Here is a 21,491-nt window from a genome sequence, read left to right as displayed (position 1 = left end):
GTGCAATGGAAATGCCCTATCTTATGTCTAGCGGGTATCGTCTGATTTATGAGGGGTAGTGTGGGCATGTTTCGTATGGTTGTAATGGTAGTAACAATTGCTGCTTACTGGTGTAGGTAGATTTTATTATCATTACAGAAATGCCACTTCTAGAAAGTGAGTATTTCTCTGTGCCTATGACTGGTGTTTTGCAGCTTGACTCCAATCCACGTCTGGGCAGAGTGACAGTTGGGCTTTGTGCATACTTTTAAGACAGCATGGTCACAGGGAGGGTTGATCTGCATACTGAATGGTCTCCCAGGGCTGAGAGAAGGGGAGGCAGGGCACACTTGCATCTGTAAAGGCTGTGCCTTTGCCTCAGAAATAGGGCTTGTTTACCCCAACTTATGTTTGGAGCCTGTGCTGGAGGAGAGAGGGAGCACTCCTAGAACCAGTTGTAGCTAGTTGGAACTTCCTATTCCCCTCTTTGTTAAACCTTTGCAAAACTGAGTTTAAGTACTGGAGACTTTTCCCCACAAGGTGTGCACTAAAACCTACTTCGAACTGGACACACAATGCTGCTGGAGAGACTCACCAGGAACCGCCTCGCACTGCTGCTGCTGTGATGACCTGCTGGGTCACTTGGAGGAACTGCCACTGACTGCATTTCCTTCGTGCTGGACTGTGCTGGGCCCTGCCGCCCTGTTCTCCACCTGATGTCCCTAGGGGCTGGGTGCTGTGGCCCTTGACCCCCTACAAGGGTTGTTAACAGTGCATGAGGAGTGCTGCCTGTGCTGTATTTGTTGGACCATAGCACCTTGTGAAACACTTTTTCCTGGTCCATAGTGCCTTGTGAGCACTTTATTTTTGTGCCCCCTGCGCTTAATAAGGGCTTACTGTGATTGTCACTGCAAAAGATCACTGCCACGACTTGGGCATCTTAAAAAGCGGGCCCTTTCTTTTGTTGAAATTCACCGCCATGAACCGGAGAGAAGACTGGGCCAGTCCAACGCCACCGGAGGCCCGGGGAAGCTGCAGCAGCTGTCTCCAGGAGTAGCGCGGCTGGCAGAGGGAGGTGTTTGCCTCTCCCTCCTTTCTGGCAGCTGCTGCAAGGACATGGGCGGCAGCCACCAGGATTGCAGGACACAGGGGGCGGAGAGTGAGTCCCTCTCTCCCGGCCCACGCACCAGGAGCGCAGACGTCCATACTGTCCTTTAGGCCTGACTTTGGGTCCCACCAGGAGGGTCAGTCGTGGCCCAGGTGGGGCCACGGACTCCAGGAGCACCCAGAGGGGCCGCAATATAAAAACTGGAGGAGGTGCATGCCGCTCCCTACCCCCAAACACCAGAGCGGCCCCCATTTGGCATGGAGGAGTACCAGGAGCCCCCTTGTTACATCGTGGCACAGGAGGTGCCTTTCCTATACAAAACAGGTACTTTTGGTGGCGCAGGTTCATTGGGGCATATTTTTTTATTCTATCATGATATCTGCATCACTGATAATGTGTCTTGCTAGGGCATGTGTCTCTTGTAGTAATGCCTCTATGATCCATATATGTATGCTGACATGATTCCCGGACGTGCCATATATTTTTGCTAATGTTACATTTATGGGCATTCTTTGCTAATATGTTTTCATGACTTGCCATATGTTTTCTAATGTTCCTGGTATGGGCATTTATGATACTTTTATGACAAGTGCATTTTTATAGTAATGTTTTCCTGACTACTGCTTATGTTGCCGAATAATGAGTAACCTGTGTGTTATATGTGACTACTGCTGATCTCTGCAGAATAACAGTATTATGTAACGTTCTGATAACTGCTTGAGTAGCAGGGTATTACTGATATATTGAATTTGGTCTAATAATGTTGTGTACAATACAGATTATTTTTATATAACTTGGTGTTGTGTTTCCTTTATGGTGGGGATAGTGCTTCACATGTGTTGTGAGTGTTGTGCAAACGCTTCACACATCGCCTCTGACTGTCGGTGCCAAACTACCAACGGGCTGAGCAGGAGTTATCGTGGACGTTTAACTTCCTCTCCCTGACTAGAGTGGGTGGGTTCTGCCTAGCTGAGGTGCATACCCTAGCCAACCGGAAACCCCATTTCTAACACCTCCTAACAGAATATCTCCTTCAAAAACTAATGAAAATAACAGTGTTGGTCCCCACATATGTGAATGGTTTCATTCTATACCCTAGCATATGAAGATTTCATGATGATTGAACTCCCCATACAGGTTGACTGGTCTGACCATCACCTTCTTCCTTTCTCCTTCGTTTCAGTAAAAATGCTATAAGCTAACCACAAAAGCAGATAAAGTGAATCATAGACATTAGACACCTTGACATATCTGCGATAACTGCACTTCACCTAAACTGGAGTCACGTAATGCAGGGTTAAAAGTCATATATAACATTGATACATGGTAACAATGACAATGAAACCATGAAGAATATAATAGAAGACACAGCACTGTTAAACCAAGACCAAAAGCAACAAATCATCCTGATAAGCTATTTGACTAAGAAACAGCTCCAACCATGCTGGAGATCAATAACTGAAAAGAAGCAAGCAAAGAATACACCAAACATTTCATTGAGAAAATTCATAAGACAAAGCTCTACCTACCCTTTCAAACAAAGGATAACTCATCCCACTCTCCCGAGCCATAAAATAATGTAAATTGGGATACTATCACATATATTACAGAAAACAAACAAATTACAGCAATTTAAAAAAACCAGACAGGCGTTGGTGACATTCCATACTGCCTTAAATTAGGTCAGGTCATGCTATTCCTGAATAAATATGAGCTGATCCTTTGAATCTGAATAATTTCTGCCCTGTTGTAATCAACCTTATTTTCCTGTCGAGACACCTTGAAAGCTGCACAGCTACTCAACTTAATCAATGCATCACTGACTGCAATATGCTCGAGGAACTTCAATCTGGATTCACTGTGGAATGGAGCACAGTAACAATCTCTCTGCAAATAGCTGATGATGCACCTAGCCTTCTAGACTATGGTGACCCATGTCTTCTCATATTTTTTGACCTGACTGCAGTCTTTGACAGAGATAACCATAAAACACTACTGACAACCTTCAAGAAAAGAGTGAGTATAAAAGGAGCTGCGGTGCGTTGGTTTACATCTTAGATTAAAAAAAAAAAACACTTGCAACAAATAAAACAAAGCAAGAGTCTCTCATACCTACCACCAATAAGACTCAAAGCACAGATGGCTCTCTTACTCTGTTTAATCTGTACGAAGAATCTGCCACCATACTGCTGGAACAAATAAATCACATCATCTTTGAACTGCCGATATGTAGTTTGTGTAGAAGTCACCTTCAATGAGGCCCTCCCCAAGACAATAGTCCGTCTAGGTAAAATTCTAAAGATTGTTGAATTGTGGTTGGCTCTTCACCACCTAAAACTAAATAATGTAAAACTCAAATTCTTTCTCTTATATTCTCCACAGAGCTCAATCCCAAAATGGTCATGGCTTGATTAACTTGGAAACTGGACATCATTTATTGTACAAATCCCATAGGTTCACACTAGATACAAATGTGAACCTTCAAGTCCAGATAAACACAGTAACAAATACTGCTCTGGACCACATGAAACATTTGAAAGTTTTCAAGGTTTGACAAAGGAATTCCTAAGCCACACCCAGCTTCGCTGACAGCATCTCTACATGTGGTAAGGAGGCTTTTCATAGAAGCAAAGTGTTTTAAACCCAGCACACCAGCCCTTGTGACTCGCAAGTGGATTCCCATTAAAGATTGAGGCATTTTCAAAATAGCCTCTCAAGCAAAGGCGGCTCACTGACAAACCTGGCTCATGCCCATGAGGGGAAGCTAATCCAAGATGCAGCAATCCTCCAAGGCTCAGTAAGCATTGAAAACTCTCTCAATTTGTGTTCCAGGTAACATCCTAAACTCAATTTCCGCCACTATAAGTACAATCCCTTCATATGAGGCTTTCAAGAATGATCTGAAACAACTAATACTTCAGTGTTTTCTCCCATGCTATTCCATTAATCCAGTGCAAACTCTGAGCCTGTGATTCTGGTCAATAAAGCTTGAACTGTAACCTATTTCCTTCTCTTTCAAACAAACTTGCTTTTATTTTGTATGCAGGAAACTTATGAAACAAAAAAGCAGTAAATGCTCTCCCATTTGGCACTATAATGTACAGACCTCTTGTAAAGCATGGAGGCACTCCCTGGGTGTATAACATACAGACTGTATGAATGAATATAAAAAATAGGAACTGGTGCTTGTCTGGTCTTCCCTTCCTAGCCACTGGGTAACCAGCAAAGCTAAGCTTACCATGCACTTAGCAAAGAATTGGACTAAGCAGTGTAGCTGCCCTCATGACACACTACTGTATGAGGTAAAACAGTCACTTCATCTTACTATTCACACACCCCACTGTATACGTCTCTCTCCATACAGGTCACTGTTGTGCAGATGATACAACCACAGCTGAGTCATTTTGATAAAGGCTTCTTAAAGTTTATTCAGCAGATGAAATACTGCACCTGGCAAGCCAGACACCAACAGCTCGTTCACCTTCTTAACAGCCTTTGAACCTTTATATGTCATCAGTCTTACATAGCTACATTCCATTACATCAGCACATTCAATTACCTAGTACACTGGGTATACCCAAACAAGAATGCATATTATAGCTCATACCCTTCCCTGTACTAAGACAACACAGCACAACACAAAAAAACAAAACAAACAGCACCATAGAACATAACCAACAAATACTATCAGACAGAATATGGCAACACACATCCCCTTTCTTTTAGTAAGAAAACTCAACAAAATAAAACCACACCACAGGACACAACCAAAAAATAGTACTAGACTGAATATGCCAACAGCCCCCCTATCCTTACACAAAGGACAGATAAGAGAACAACACATCACAGAAGAAAACTACCCAGATACAAAGTTGTCCAACCAACCCGATCGCCTGAGCTATCTCCCTTCCCTTGCCACCCCCGGTCATCTCCTGAGGCACAAATATTCATAAAACCTTGAGCCTTTCTGCCAACCATCCTTTCACCTGCAGTGTTCATTTGAAATTCACTATCATCCATCATCCTCCATCATCATCCACCCTGAACAGGCTCCACCTACCATGTCCTGTTTCGGATGACTTTCACCTCCCTCCTGGAATAATGTATCCATTCTCAAATTCCATGTCTGACCATTTTCCAACTTCACCCAATTATGTCCCACTCTCTTCACGTGATAGGGCCCCCAAGCCTTAAACAAACCCCAACTCACCCCTAATCCAGTCACCTACACCAACCCTGCCTTCTCTCTGAGCATCACTCACAACTCTTTCCATTTCTTCAACATGTCCATCTCGCAACCATGAAGGAACTAATTTGGTCCCTGGCCTCCGACCCCTTATTATCTCAAAGGGTGCTTTACCTCACCCACAACATGTCCTTTACAGCATTCTGCACACTCAACCCTGATTTGTTAGCTGCCCCCATGGTCCCTTTAATCAACTGGTTAGCCCTCTCCACCTGGCCATTTCCCTGGTGGCTAAAGAGGTGCAAAAAATGCTTCAGCTAAAGATTCTCCAAAACAAAAGTCCTCATTTTGTTGGACCTAAGATGCATGCAATTGTCAGTAATGTAATTAATTTGAAAAGTATGCTTTTCTTTCCTAAAAATCTCTTCTAACATAGCAATGGTGGACTTGGTATTTATACCTCCCATAAACACCAATTCAAATCACCTTAACTTGGCATCAACTAACACAGCTTGAAACCGCTCATGTTCCAGCAAGAAATAAAAAGACCCAATAAAGTCCAATATAATCCTTTCCCATGCATATGCTGTTTCTAACATATGCTGCTGTCCTTCAAGCACTCCCAAGTCTAGACGCAACCCTTTTCGGAATTCTTGCACTCCACCTACTTCTCAACCCAGTCCCTGATGTCACTGTCCATCATGGGCCACCAACACTTCTCTTTAAGTCTCTCAATGGTAAATGCCTGTCCCATATGGCCCTCGTGCGTCAACCACATCAATTTAACTCTTACTGCATCAGTTGGTATAAACATTTCACCCCTCACAATGGGTTTTTACCCACTCTTCAAACACCTTGTGATATGCTATCACTGAATGAATCAGGATACATACTTTCTCTTTTTACCTCTCCTTTAATCATATATGTCACCACTTTCAGTACCACATCTTCATTCATCGCTTTTAACCACTCTTCCTTTGAAATGCTTCCATGTACATCTTTCATGACATCCTCCACATCCGCAACCACTTCCTCCGTATCAAGGTATCACTCATCTGCAGCTTTGTTCGGTAATCTAGATAGGCACTCCGCTACCTTGTTCTTCCACCCCGGAAGATATTCTGTGCAACAACCATAATCTGGCTAGTACCTCTGGTTATAGTAATAATTCCAGTAAGATTTCCATTCACAATAATTCTAGCTGTAGGAGCCCTATATATCTGATTAACAACTCCCCAGAGGTACTAGACAGGGATGTCCATTATTTCCCGCTCTATTCAACTTATATATTGAGCCATTTGCTAGAAAGATTTGGCAAAATGCGGTGATTTCTCCTTTTCGTTGTAGGGGTTGGGAAAGGAAACTTGCTTTGTATGCGGACGATCTTTTGGTGTATACAGATAATTTATTATCCGCAATTCCTGAGATCTTTAGATTAGCCGAAGGATTTGGCAAGGTATCTGGCTATCAGGTAAATGTGGAAAAGACGGAGATCATGGCCTGGAATACGGAATATAAATTAGTGTATAGTAAGAAGGAAATAAGGTACTTGGGTGTGCTGGTGACCCAGGATATCAAACAGTTAGTAGAGAAGAATCAGCAAAAGCTGCTACTGGAGTGTAAGGGATTACTGCAGGGTTGGGCTCATCTTCCTTTAACTATTATTGGAAGGGTTAATTTGGTAAAAATGTCCATTCTTCCAAAGTGGAATTTCTTGTTTTCTGCTTCCCCACTCCCTATGCAGAAAAAATGTATAGATAAAATGCAGCAGCTTATAAATTATTTTATGTGGAGCTCTAAAGGGGTTAGAATTTCTTGGAGAAAGCTGCATAGGTGTAAGGAAAAGGGTGGTTTGGCATTACCAGAACTACAGTATTATGCTTGGGCTTTCCTCTTGAAAAATACCAGGATTCTATTTCTTTCTCCAGATTCTACGACAACGGGTCTCATGTTTAAGGTGATGGCCTCTACCATCAAGGGTGCGTCAAGTAATTTTATTTTTAAATTTGGTAATCCTAAATTTTAAAAAAAGGTAAAATTGAAAATTATGCAGGGATTGGCAGAATGTTGGTATCAGCTTAGACAAGTTGCAAAGGTTGCGTATTATAACTGCAATGCACCTATTTGGGATTCCCCCGGCACAACAGAGTGCTTTCAAGATGTTTTGGCTTTACCAATCAAACGGGCAGGTATAGAGTACTGGGGAGAACTCTTTCAGGAGGGGGTACTCCTTTCCTGGGAAGAGTTGAAGCAACAAACAGGTGGTTCTCTGACTAGATGGAAGTTTCTGCAGATAAGGGATTGGGCACAGGGGGTTAAGGGAGGAGTCGGTATGCCCAATGCTTTGGAAGAGGTTGTTCCGAGTCCATTGGTAGGTCCCCATAGAGTGGCAGCTTGGTATTGGGGGATTCTAGAAGGGGTGGATGGTGAGTTTGAACTTCCCACGGCTTTGTGGAGTAAATTTCTTTCTAAAGAGTTAGTTCATATGTGGTGGAAGAAGTCATTAACTTTTTTGTTTGACACCGTTAAGTCGGCTGCTTTAAGGAAGAACCACTACTATACGATCCATAGAGCTTACATCTCTCCTGAGAAGTTGTCTAAAATGAAAGGAGGGCAGGAGGTGAAATGTCCAAAATGTGGTTTAATACAAGCAACTGATATCCATATGTTCTGGGAATGTCCGGTTATTCGTCATTTTTGGGAAAAGGTAGGTGAGACTGTCTCGAGTATACTAGAGTTGGAAATTGCAGCATCTCTCTCTTTAGTAATTTTTGGTCAACCACAATATCAGCAGAGGAGGAGTGGAAGAGGAATAACCCTGAATCTCAAATTTGTATTTTATGTAATTCTGTTGGGGAGAAGGGAAATTTGCAGAAAATGGATGTCGGCTTCCCCTCCAGTATATTCGGAATGGCTTAATGATGTGTTTCGTACTGCGGATTTGGATTTAAGGCTACGGGGAAATAATAGGACGGGGGGAATTTTTGGGCCCCATTATTGATTTGGAAACATTGATTTGGAAACTTTGATTTAGGTAATGGTAATTTGGCAAAATATTATGTGTGAATAAGACATTTGCTTTTGTTATCTGTCCAATGATTTTACCCCCTGCTCTGAAATCCCCATGGAATCTGGGTAGAAGCAGGATTGTCTGAGAATAAATGCCGTCCCCTGGCCTGGATTACTCTATTACTCTTCTACTGGTAAAGTAAGAGGGGTTCTTTAATGGCCACGGTGAATGAGGACAAAAAAAAAAGAACAAAAAAAAAAACAATCATAATCTGGCATTTTAACTGCCAGCCTGACTAAATGCCCTGAACACTTCTTTGTGCAATTAGGACCCAAAACATTTAGTAATGGTTTATGATATGTCCTGAATCCAATTTTCATCCCGCAAATGAAGGTGAAAAAGTGATTGGTTTCTGATATGTCATCTAATGTCTCCTGCTCAATGACAGAGTAGTTCCTTTTTGCCCCGTCTATGAAAGGCAATGGTCTTTCCCACCTTTCAATGAATTTGAGAAAGAACCGCCTCAATATCAACTACACTGGCATCTACAGATGTTTTCATATCAGTTCGAAACAGAACTAAAATGTCACCATTAGCAATGTTGTGCTTGATTTGTTCAAATGCACGTATGTGCCTCTCCCCACTCCAACTTCCTCGCCTTCCTCAACAACTCTTTCAAAGATTCTGATTTGCCAGCAACGTCCCTCACAAACTTTGAGTAATATTCTATAAGGCCCATAAAGGAACAACGTTTTTCCTTGTCATCAGGTTTTTTCAGCATTCACTATGGCACTGACCAAATTCATTTTGGGTCTTACACCCTCTCCAGTGATGAGGTACCCTACATATTCAATGTCCTGCACCAACAATGTAAGTCCTGCCTCTGATATACAAGCAAAGTACTTCTTGCAATGTGCTATTGTGTGTAGCACTATGTTGCCCTGAAAGTCTTGAAAGAAGACTACATTACTGACCTCAGACAAAACCTTGGAAATCAACACGTTTGCCACTGAAGACAAGCCAAACGGCATTCTGCTAAATTGAAAACACCTTCTGAAGTGATAAATGCTGTAAGAGGCTTAGAGTCAGGGTGCAACTCTAAGTAGGCACTTTTGAGATCTAATTTAGTGAAGTACTTTTTCTCAGCCAAAAAATATTAGCTTTGCAATGTTTGGCAAAGGAAAATGATCCATGACCACATTCTGTTTAAACTCCATAGGTCATCACAAAACCTCAATGACCCTTCGTTATAACCACTGGAGATGGCCACTACGTGGCCTCAACTGGTTCGATAACCCCATGCTGGATCATTTGCTCAAGAATGGTTCTCACCTCCCCCCCACATTGCCACCTGCCACACTGGCACAGCATCCTTCTTCAAAATGATTTTGTGTTGATAATCTTTTGCTTGACCTAACTTATTCTGAAACACATGCTTAAATTGATCCAACAGTGTAGTTAACTCAGCATGGACAACCACTACCACCTGGTAAATTGCACAAGGATTTACCACAATATGCAAGACATATTGATGTGACCAACCCAGAGTAGGCGGGCCCTCTGTGGCTACAAATAATTCTCCTTGAGTGAAGCAGCTTTTAAATTCAATTCCCGCACATACGTGACCCATTACCCCAATACTGGCTCCTTGCGAACACTTAAAAATGACATCAGTAGGGCTCATATCTCTTCCAGGCTATGGGACATTGAACAACTGTTTAGTACAATAGTACAGAGTGAGCCAGAATCAACCAACAACTAAACATTTTGTCATCCACTTTGAACTCCGCTTGGGACGTATTCTCCTTTTAAGATCATGACAATTGACCCTCGGATTGCCATCACAGTCAATCATTTAAATTCTGTGCTCCACCATCTCTTCAATTTCCTCAATGGAAGCACTCCTCTTGTTAGTTACCTTGCATACACATGTTAACACATGCACTGCATACTTTACCTATAGTATAACAGCTCTTTCAGTCTCTCAAGCTTCTGCCACACCTATAATACTTCTGGACTGAAACTTTACTTTAATTATTTGACACACCGGTGACCTTCGAACTTCTTCTTCTATGTGTGGATAGTATTGGATACATTCAGCTTCCTTTTAACTAAGGCCACCAAGTCTGATTCATTGTCCACCTGTGCCACATCAGAGGTGACTTTACTCTCCAACTCCTGCATCTCTCATACACTTGTTCGATTCCTCAACCACTTTGGCTATTTTGATAGCCTTCTTTAAAGTCAGATTGCTAGCAGCCTGCAGACACTCCTGCATTTTTTACTGTTGCATTGAAGTATAAGGTGATCTTTTATCAACTCCTCCATCATCAGCCCAAATTTCCATTTCGCCACCAATTCCCTCAACCTTTCCGCAAAGTCATACACTGATTCACCCGGCTTCTGAGGTTGTGTATAAAACTTATAATGTTGCATCACAATATTTAGAGTCTTTGCAAACCATTTCTGCAATCACAATTTAGCCCCTTCATAAACATCCTCCTTCTAGCGCAACCAAATAGTTTTCATAATTTTCCACCCAATCTTCCTATTCGATGAGTGGACCTCCTTGGTGCATTAAAAACAGAGACAGCACAACATTAGACTGATTAATGCTCATGCTCTACTTATGTACAATTGTGGTGTTCCCTTAAAAAAAATCTGTTTCAATGCAGAGAACACCAGGTGGCTATACAGATAAATATTATTTTATACTTCATATAATTATAGCCTAATGTAATAAAATAAAAAAATCCATAGGGTGGTGCCAGAACTCAATTCATTACAACCAGTTTCAACGCTTGGAACATATTCTCTTTCAAAACTTAAGGTGGTACTGTGGTGCGGAATCACAGAGTCCTACAGAGAAGTTGGGAAACAAACATTGAGAAAAAGGGCAAAAGAAAATGATGAGCAAAAAAAGTAGGGCTGTTAAATTTCTACAATTTCTTTCATGCTGTGTCACTAATGTCAGTTTTAGCTTTCACACTAACTGAGGCGGCTTGTTGCCTGGAAACTGATGCAGGTAAGCACAGAAAGACCTCACACTCAATGGCAGGCAGCCTGGGAAACAGTTGCTATGCTGCGGGGAGTCAGGAGAGTGCTTGAGTGGCCTGTTCCAATCTGGAGTGTTCGAGGGGCATACTCAGAGCTCGAGTCGGCACAGGAGCCACTTGGGTAAAGAGCAATGATCGTAAAAATTACTTTAAAAAAAACACAAAATGGAATATATCCTTTACCAGTGGCGGCTCCTCCACTATGGTGGAGACGCATTGCCCCGCCCGCCAACAGCAACCGCTGCAAATCCTTTAACAATGGAAGGATAGTAAAGTAACTTATTGTTAAAGGGGCGGGCATTGGGGATGACAGGAATGAGGAGAGTGCAGAGAGCACTCCCCTTTGAGCGCATGTATGTTTGGCCGGCCGACATGAGTAGGCTCCCAGTCTGCCTGGGACCGCCCTGGCTGGGTGCTCCCAGCCAATCCTAACGCTGCTCTGTTCAGCGTCAGGCTTGGCCGCAGGGCAGGCTGGGAGCCTGTTCCTGCTTAGGAGACTGAGGAGAGGCGCTGCGGTGTGGCACGGTGTGGAGGTAAGTTTTTTTAAAGCATTTTTTACACCCCCTTGTGCGCTGCCCCACCCCCTGGAACCGCCATGAGTCGCAACCGTCCTTTACATCAGATGAATCAGATGATGTTAGCAAGCAGGAAGCTGTACGGGGTGAAAATGTGGGTAGCAGATGTAAGGTTAAAGCAAAACAAGAAACAGTGGCACGGGATTTCTCTGCACTGAGTTGAGACGATCACTGCCTGCCAATCCCATCCTCGTCGGATGTGAGAGAGCGTAGCACTTATACTCAAAATGAACATGAAATGTTTAAGAACTAAAGCATAATAATGCCGCAAAGAAAATGTATTAATGTGTTATTGCTAAACACGTACTTGAAATGTGCCCACGGGGAGTGGCCACCAATGTATACAATGATTAATGAAACTGACTAATAATGATATAATGATATGTTGAAATATGATTTTGTACTAATAATAAGAGTTATACGTTAAGGTTTCGCTAATAAATCATTAGGCTTAGTTAGCATGAGTCGAGGCCTAGCTGCCTGGGTTTTTCATATTAAATTTGTTTTTCTAACGTGCAGTGCGCTGACTTGCTGAAGGACATGTACTCATACTTTTCCAAAGCTAAAGAATGAGTGTATCTGTAGTAAATCCGTTCTCATGAAATTCGACTTGCTAGAAGAAACATTTTTGCTGAATGCAACACTGTAGACTAGTAACAGGTACAAGGTCGCCTGAACCGGTACAGACAATGGACCTACTGACTGAAGATGCGAGAGGACCACGGGAGTATGAAATCATACCGGACATTCTGCCCGCTGAAGACGTCAATCATAAGAACCAATAAACTATGTGAGAACTGTTTTGGGGTGAAAATGTTGATGAAATCATTGAAAACCTATTGGATGGAGATAGTGGGGTGCCAACCCTAACCAATCAAGAATTAGTGCACTGTACAACAGAAAAGGGATAAAAACCTTTGCCACAAGGAGCCATTAGGAGATGCAGTTGAGAACTTTGCTATGACCCAGACACTTTTTCACTCTGCATAGAGACTTTGTTGTTTGGTTCTTCAATCCATCCTTGCCCTTACCTTGCCCGTCTTATACTTTTCCTCCTTATGAGGGAAGTGTCCCTACTTACCCGTTCTTGCTGAATTCCCTGCTGATGGCGAATCACTGATGTCCTGAGGACGAAGACTGTATCTGTACGCTGACCCAATACGGAGGGTAACTATATGATGATGAAACTGTAATTGTCTGATTGCCTTTTCTTTCTAGGTACCAACTGCTTCTTTTGACAGAGACCATAGTTAGATGGTTTTCAAATTTGTGTTACCAAATTGTTTTGCATGAAGCCCAACGTGCCAATTCTAATTCGAGGTTAGTTAAGGGGATCACTGAAGCGGACGCAATTAGACGAATGACTAGTTCAATGCTTTGTTGAATGATGCGCTAATGATACTCTGCTGAGGTTAACCTATGTTGACGTCGCATTACGTACTAATGTTTGTGATCTTTGCTTTGATGAAATCTTATTCGAGTTGCCATATTATGACAATGCTAATGTGTTTCATGGTTTTGAGACTAATAAACTTGCTAGTAGAATTGTAATCAATAGGAAATAAACTTCATATAATTGTACTAAACTGGTGTGGTTATTCATGACTGCAAGGTCATGGTGGTTCCTGTGTCTTATTGATGACGTTATTGACATATTGATTGACATGTTAATTAGTTATCTCGTCCTAAGGTGTCTTCAATCAGGGTCAAAAGATTCATTGGCCTAAAACGAGTCCCAGAGTGAATAAATTTATCCGATTGGGACGCGTTAGCAGATGTTAAAAACACAGCTGAGTCTCTTTCATAAAGGCTTGTTAAAGTCTGTTCAGCAGATCAAATCCTGCACCTGGCAAGTCAGACACCAACAGCTCCTCCACCTCCTTAGAACCCATATATGTCATCAGTCTTACATAGTTACATTCCATTACATCAACACATTCAATTACCTAGTACATATTAAAGGTATAACCAATCAAGAATACACAATATAACAATGACTTACCAAATCATTACTGAGATAAACTCCATTTCCATCAGTGGGTAGAAAACGCAAAGTTTCTAAAATCACAAGGTAAAAGAATTTTAGCTTGTAAAAAGAGACTTTAATGGTAATCAACGTTATATACATCGAGTTAGTACGTTTGTGAAGAAATGAATTTGTTGATAGTTTTGAACAAGCAGAGCAATTAATGTCCACATCGATATGCACTATAAATAAATGGCACATCATCTTATTTATCTATATATTTATTTTTCCTTATTAACATGGATAAACCCAGAAGGTATCGAAGTGCTGCATATGTTTCTAAAACATAGGTACAAAAACAGCGAATTTGTGCAAAGAGCAAAGAAGCAAAGTCTAGAGGATAAAACACTGTTCAGTTATAGCAGTTCCTTTAAATGATGTTTGAAAGCATGGCATAAAAGTAAAGTTTGATCTTTCAAGTTATGTCCTAAATATGTAAAGGTTTTCATACATTCTGATTTCTGAGAGTCCAGTTAAAGCCCTGCATCATCAATTGCCTTCCAGGGTTCAGTAATGATCTCGGTAGGTGTTTAACTTCAAACATGGTTTGCCAGGTGACCTGAATAAAGCTATATTTGCCATATAACAATGCAAATATTGGCATAGTAAATTAACTCATAATAACTGCGGGATGTCCAATAACTAATTGGGCCTATAATAACAGCGCAGAGGATTTAGACCAGTCAACTCCCTGAGCAGAGGGCATTAAATGCTGGTACTGTCATAAGTTTAAGACATTAACGTTTTTATAGTTTTCATGTCATCACATGGTAACTTTCAAATTAGTGAAAATGTTAGAGAGCAAAGGTTGATAGAAGGGTATCGCACTGGAACTTAAAAGTCACACAAATACTTCACGATTAACTTACTAGATGTGCTTTTAAATCGAATCATACAGCATAAAAAATCAATGAGATTCAATCTCATTGAAGAGTCTCCATATCTATAAAATATCAGCTGAAGCATCTCCTTGTTCACATTAAGTTCTGAAAAAGAAAACCACAGAAGAAGCATCAGTATTACCCGTACGAAAGAACCCGACTGCATTTGTTTCCACTACTCCTTACACTCTCTTCTTCCAATTTCACATCAACCCGCTCTTTTCCTTTATGCTATCCCTTGGTGCTGGAAGACACTGTAAAGACCATGGTAGTAAATATATTTCCCTGTTACATGTCTCATTTTATTTCCTATTACTTGTTGCTTTATCTATGAGATGATGTTCGCTAGACATTCCATCTGGCTAGGCTCCCTCTCCATATTTTCTTTTCCTTTTAAGATCGAGCGCGCAAGAGTTTTGACCTGTTGTAAGTATTGTGAGCTTTTAAGCAGGCCCATCTCACGCCTTTCACTTTCACTTGTTTGCGGGCTTGCCTTTCAAAAATCACTTGATGCCATTGATAAATGCTTTATAGCCTTGAGGCTGTTTCGTCACTCCTTGCAGACTGCTCCTGTTACATGGATTTTTTGTGCGATTGCTGTTAAACTTCAGAGTGGGCAAACTATTTTTAGACCTTTGGATCCATGGCCTCTGCTGTGGTCCATGAACTTCGGTCTAGGCTTCAGATGCTCTGTTGACATGCCTGCCTCTTAGCTACATCAGCCCCTTTAACATGAGGTTGGTGTCTACATTAACAGTCAAGAAACGGTCAATGACAGGCCTTTCATATTACAAACTAGGACACTTTAAGCACCTAATAGAACCTATTTGTTACAGGAAGGGTGATTGGTACTAATAAGAAGGGCGATCGGTACTATTATACATCGCACCAATCACACTTCCTGTAACAAAAATCTTTCGATAAATGATTGGATAGGATAATTCTTCCTAAAGCCCAAGATGCCTCTTGTGGTCTGTGCTGACATTTGGTAGTCATGCTGCAGCTTTCTCTCTCCTATGAGGGAATTTGTTAACTCAGGTCCAGTAGAAGATGCCAAATTCCTATTAACAGAGTTCAAGTATCTCTGTCTAAAGGAGACTTCCAACACCTCATGTAGATTTTGAAGTATGAGGGGCACAATATTTTATTAAATTATTACCCCTCCTTGGCTGGCGAAAATTCCAATTACCTCACGAAAATAGTCATGACTGAACATTTTGCCTGTACGCAAGGATTAATGCTATTACACTTTTTATAAATGTCTTCAAATTCAGCCCTGTCCCACAAAATTTATGAGAAATATGAGTACTTAAAGGAATTGCTTGCTCTTTATACAGGGGAAAGTCAGCTATGTCTGCTGTGGCGAAACCGAGAGAGACGTCCGAGGATGGCTTGAATCTTTGTTGCACAGAGTTGCTTCAGTAACCATGGAAGACAATTCCCTGAACAGAAGCATCAGCACATTTTGGGTTTGGTCAGCAGTTGACTGCCTGCTTTGCCTCATGTGGAAGTGTATGTCTGGAAATGTTGGTGCTTGGAAGTTACTGATAAGTTACCAGCCTCTTAGTCAGAAAGTGTCAATTTACTCTGATTGTAGAAATGCCCCTCCACCTTTCTCAACAATCACCAGATGTGGAAAACGCCAGCCTGAATTAACTAAATGTAAATTATTTTTGCTGCAAAAGCCTTATTTTGTGGGACTTCTGGCAGGATGAAAGAACCAACTAAAGGGAGCCAATACCATCCTTCCTGGCTTGATACTCTGAAGTAATTATTTACACAAATTTTTTTTACATCAAGTAGGCGAACAATGACATAGGGGGTCATTCCGACCCTGGCGGTCCATGACTGCCAGGGCTGGGGACCGTGGAAGCACCGCCAACAGGCTGGCGGTGCTTCCTGGCCAATTCTGACCGCGGCGGTAAAGCCGCAGACAGAAAAGGGAAACCGGCGGTTTCCCGCTGGTTTTCCCCTGGCCAAAGGAATCCTCCATGGCGGCGCTACAAGCAGCGCCGCCATGGGGATTTCGACCCCCTTCCCGCCAGCCTGTTCCTGGCGGTTTACACCACCAGGAAGAGGCTGGAGGGAACAGGTGTTGTGGGGCCGTGCAGTGCAGGGCATGGGCAGTGCAGGGGCCCCCTAACAGGGCCCCATAAAGATTTTCAGTGTCTGCTTGGCAGCCCCTGAAAATCGCAACGGGTGCCACTGCACCCGTCGCACTGCAGCAAATCCGCCGGCTCCATTCGGAGCCGGCTTCATCTTTGCTGGGGCTTTCCCGCTGGGCCGGCGGGTGATCTTTTGCAGATCGCCCGCCGGCCCAGCGGGAAAGTCGGAATGCCCCCGACGGTCATCTGACCGCGGGGTGGTGTTTGGGCGGTTTCCGCCAGGCGGGCGCCACCCGCCGCCCGCCGGGGTCGGAATGACCACCATAGTTCCTATTGTTTTCAATGAGTTCGTTTTGCATTGTTTTTAAAACAATTGGACCCTTTACCTATTTTTTCAGCTCTGTGACATTTCTCATATTAAACTCTGATTATTTCATAAAAGTGTATGCCTTTGGGTTCTTGTGTTATACTGTTGTATACGTATACGCAACACCCCACACATTCTTTTTGTTATCTGATTGTTTTGTTTCTTAGATCAACCTACAAAGCACGAGTCATGGTTCCCTGTAGTAAAGGGTTGTAGTTAAGTCACTGCTGAGTAACAGGACTGTGATCTCCCTTTTCCATAGCCTGTCACATGGATTGCCTACAATACTATGTCCAGTTTTATGTTGGGGTATTTAAATGTACTTTTTAATTAAAAAACAAATTAAGTTATATTGAAGTGCTCCTTTTCTAGTCCAGTGGGGACCTGGTTTCAGACATAGTTAAGGCCTTCTTTGGTAGTGATAAACAATGCCCTCCATGACCTAGAGAGCCTATCAAGATTCTATACACTCTGAGTTCGGGTGTATAAAGAAAGACTTTGAAGTATACTTTCACATTTTTAAAATGTGAAGGGTGTAGAGTCTAGCTGGCAGCAACCTTACAGAGATGTAGCAGTTTGAAAACAGAACAGTTTGCGTTTGCCTAAGGCACTAATGGCCAGGTTTATAATTGACAGTACCCAATTGGTCCTCAAGGGGGAAGTGTATATACAGACTTTCACGACAATTATTTGGACAACACCTTCAAAAGATAGGGTAGGATATAGAATACATTTATTATCACAATAAAATCTTTTTAATCAGACATCACTTTTGTATCAACTCAATAGTAATTCTTAAACGATGGTGCTTCTATCGGTGATTTGGTGGTTTAGTGAGAACGAAAGTGCACAAGTGTTTATATATGACCAAAATACATACAAATGCCTGGTAACAGTATATTGGTTAAAAACAAGCAACACCTGCACAGTGTTAAAATCCTTCAGACAACTTTTTCAAAAGACCAGTGCATTACAAACAATTGTCAACGTTTCGACCTCTGAAGCAATTTAGTAAAGGCTGATCATCAGGACTACAATACTTTGACCATAAATAAAAAAACAGATAAGTGGTCCAACAACCCAATGGTTATTAGTGGAGGGATGCATCTCAAAGAGATTGATTAGCCCACTTGTAATTCCTTTCTAGAAGATTATCCAGGCCCGCATATCTCCTGTATACAGCTGCCAGGAAACATACTGTGCAAGCCGGGCGAATCAATGATCAGTGTCACACGAGGAGGCAGCCGCGCAGCGTCAGAGGCTCCGAAATGAGACCAAGTGTTTCAGGATTATAATTGAGGGGTAAGGAAAAATTCTGTGAATTCTGAAAGAAGTATGAAATTAAGAGCAAAATACATAGGTGGTGTTGGAAAATGGGTTATTGGTAGGGCAGGTAGGTACCTACACCTAGCAACAAGCCACTAACCTCCACATAGGTACAGTTAGGTCTCAGTAAATTAATCCCAGCTCAACCCTTGGTAGCTTGGCAACGAGCGTCAAGGCTTAACTTAGGAGACAAAGTGTAAAGCATTCAAATATCACAAAACAGTAATTAAATAAAACACAGGAAACAGTTTAAAAATCCAAAACCAATTTATAAAAATAGTTTATATTTTTATCTTTAAAATGACACAAAAACTATTAAAATCGGTTCAGGGGAACCGGAGATATGAATTTTTAAAGAATTATTACTTTTCTAGCGCTTAGAAACAAAAAGCGCCAATCGGGTCATCTGGTTGCACCTCGACCGGGGTAAAGTCAAACTTTCAGGCCGACCGCGATGGAGCCCTGCTCGGCTACAGGTCGCGGGAGGCATCGGTTAAAAAGTTACCTTCTGACTTAGTCTTTATTTTGAAGTTTTTCTTCACCGGGACGAACCTGCCAGTTGAATCCGACCTCCTGGAGCCCTTGTCCGGATACGCGATGTGGGTTTCCTCGGTGGAGACTTTTACCTTCGGACTTAGTCGTTTTTTCGAGATGAAAATCCTTCGACCGGGGTAAACCTGGATCTTGATCCGACGTCCATGGAGCCCTTCTCGGATACGATGGCTTGGAGGTCCCGGTCAACTTTTTACGTTCGGACTTAGGCCCTCATTCTGACCTTGGCGGTCTTTTCGCAAGACCGCCAAGTTACCGCCGCGGTAAAGACCGCCGACCACGGCGGTATGCCGCTGCGCGTATTCCGACCGCTGGGAGCGTTCCGCCGGAATACCGCCAGCAGCCACACTGGCGGTCGGCGGGAAAGTGGAGACTGGTCAACCTCCACCGCCACGCCAGCAGAACACCGCCCCCAGAATTACGACCCACATTTCTGTATGGCGGTCTTCTGTTGGCGGTCTTCTGTTGGCGGTCACGTCCCTATGGCTCCCGTCGCCTCCCGGAGGACCAACGCACAAGGTAAGTTGATCGTCCGTGAGGGGAGGGGGTGGGGAGGTGTTGTGTGATGTGTGCATGCATGGGGGTGTGCGTGGGAGTGTGTAGAGGGGGTGTGTGAGTGCGTGCATGCGGGCGTGGAGTGCTGCTGTGCCTATGGGCAATGTGTGTAGTTCGGCGGGTGCGCATGTCGGCATGTATGTGTGCGGGTATGTGTCCCCGTTGTGTATGTGTGTGTGTAGGGGGTGTGTATATGTGCATGTTGGGGGTGTGTGCATGTCGGGGTGCATGTATGTGCATGTCCGGGTGGGGGTGGGGAGGGGGTTCGTACCACCTCTGGGGGGTGGCAGGGGGGTGGAGGGTGTGGGGGGAGGACTCGGGGGGGCAGTGGGGGGTGGGGGAGACCCCTATCAGTGCCAGGGAAGGAATTCCCTGGCCCCGATAGTGCCTACCGCCATGGTTCGCATGGCGGTTCCCGAACGCAAGAAACCGCGGCGGTAAGCAGGGTCATGATAGCGTTGGCGGTCTTGGGTCGACCGCCGGACCGGAGTGCGCAGACTCCAGCCCGTCGGTCATGACCGCCGTGGCTGTCGGAGTGGGGAAGTGGCGGTCGGTCGCGGCGGGGACCGCCGCGGTCAGAATGCCATTTTTAATACCGCCGGTCTGTTCGCGGTCCGACCGCCGCCTCTCCGCCGACCGCCAAGGTCAGAATGAGGGCCTTAGTCTCTTTTTTGGATGTTTTTCTTTACCGGGACGAACCGCGAAGTCAGGCCGGGTCACGGTTGAGGCAAGCCGGCTAGAATTTCCACGGCGGGTTGGTCCCTCTCTGGAGCTTTTTTCCAAAAATTCTCAAATCTTTTCCAAACTTCTGGGGCTTCACCCAGATGTTCTTTTAAGGTTCTTTTGGGGTCCACAGCTCACCCCAAGGGTCCAGAAGTTCTGTGATGGTCCTTGGGGGGTGCGGACTTCAACTCCCAGAATGCACCTGGCGCAAACTCCTTTTTGGCCACTGGACAGTGGTCAGCTGGTCGCTTTCTTCAGGAGTTGGTGCAGGGGACTCAGGTTTAGCAATTTTTCACCTGTAGCAAACAGGGAGTCCCTCCTTGAACCAGTTGAAGCCAGGCAAAGTCCTTCTTGTGGTGAAGCCCAAGTGTGCAGCTGGTGCAGTCCTTCTGAGTGCAGGGTCCAGGTGCAGGCCAGGGGTCCAGCAGGGCAGTCCTTCTTCTTCTTTAGTTCCTTTCTTGTTGAATTCTGAAGGGGATCTGAGGTGTGGGGTCAGGTCTGCCAGTTTTATCCTTGCTCCTGGGTGAAAAGCAGGGGGGTCCTGATCCTCCAATCAGGTACAGGGTCGTCCCCCTGTGATGACCACTTCCTGGGAAGTGTGGCAAAAATCCATCCCAGAAGGCAACAGTCTCCAAAAATCCAACATGGATGAATCTGATTTTTGAAGGTTACATCTGGCTGAGCCCACCCACTGGTGTGGCTAAAAATCATAAACACACCACTCTCCTGCCCTCTCCTAATCTAATCAAGGGGGCACCTAATTGTCTGGGGTTGCAGGATGCGGGGGTGTTGTTGGGTGCTGCAAATGTCCTTCTCTGCCTTTGAAGACCAGTTTGGCAGCCCTCCCCCTTCCTGCCTCACCATCTGCTGAGGGGAGATTCTCTCCCCCAAGCACATTCCTTTGTGTGAAGTCAGGCCACTTCACACCTCATCAAGGTAGCCTGGCAGAAGCTGCTGCAGGCTGGCCAATCAGAGCACAGCAGCAAAAACAATGCAGAGCTGAAATTGGCAACTTTTTAGGAAAAGTCTAAACTTTTTACCT

At 43.6% G+C, this 21,491-nt stretch overlaps 1 protein-coding gene across 1 annotated transcript in view; it reads right to left on the bottom strand.

Annotated features, from left to right (window-relative positions):
- The window catches only part of LOC138297008 (calpain-13-like), a 511,734-nt gene that overhangs the window by 38,993 nt on the left and 451,250 nt on the right, over nucleotides 1-21,491 (bottom strand). Inside the window, exons 24-25 of the mRNA XM_069236526.1 lie at nucleotides 14,810-14,926; nucleotides 13,917-13,972 (exon numbers count right to left, since the gene is read on the bottom strand). Coding sequence (XP_069092627.1) covers nucleotides 13,917-13,972; nucleotides 14,810-14,926 — 173 coding nt within the window. The remainder of the gene's footprint in view (nucleotides 1-13,916; nucleotides 13,973-14,809; nucleotides 14,927-21,491) is intronic.

Source organism: Pleurodeles waltl, chromosome 5, assembly GCF_031143425.1.
Source record: "Pleurodeles waltl isolate 20211129_DDA chromosome 5, aPleWal1.hap1.20221129, whole genome shotgun sequence".
NCBI classification, from domain to species: Eukaryota; Metazoa; Chordata; class Amphibia; order Caudata; family Salamandridae; genus Pleurodeles; species Pleurodeles waltl.
This window is presented reverse-complemented; position numbering and strand designations above follow the sequence as displayed.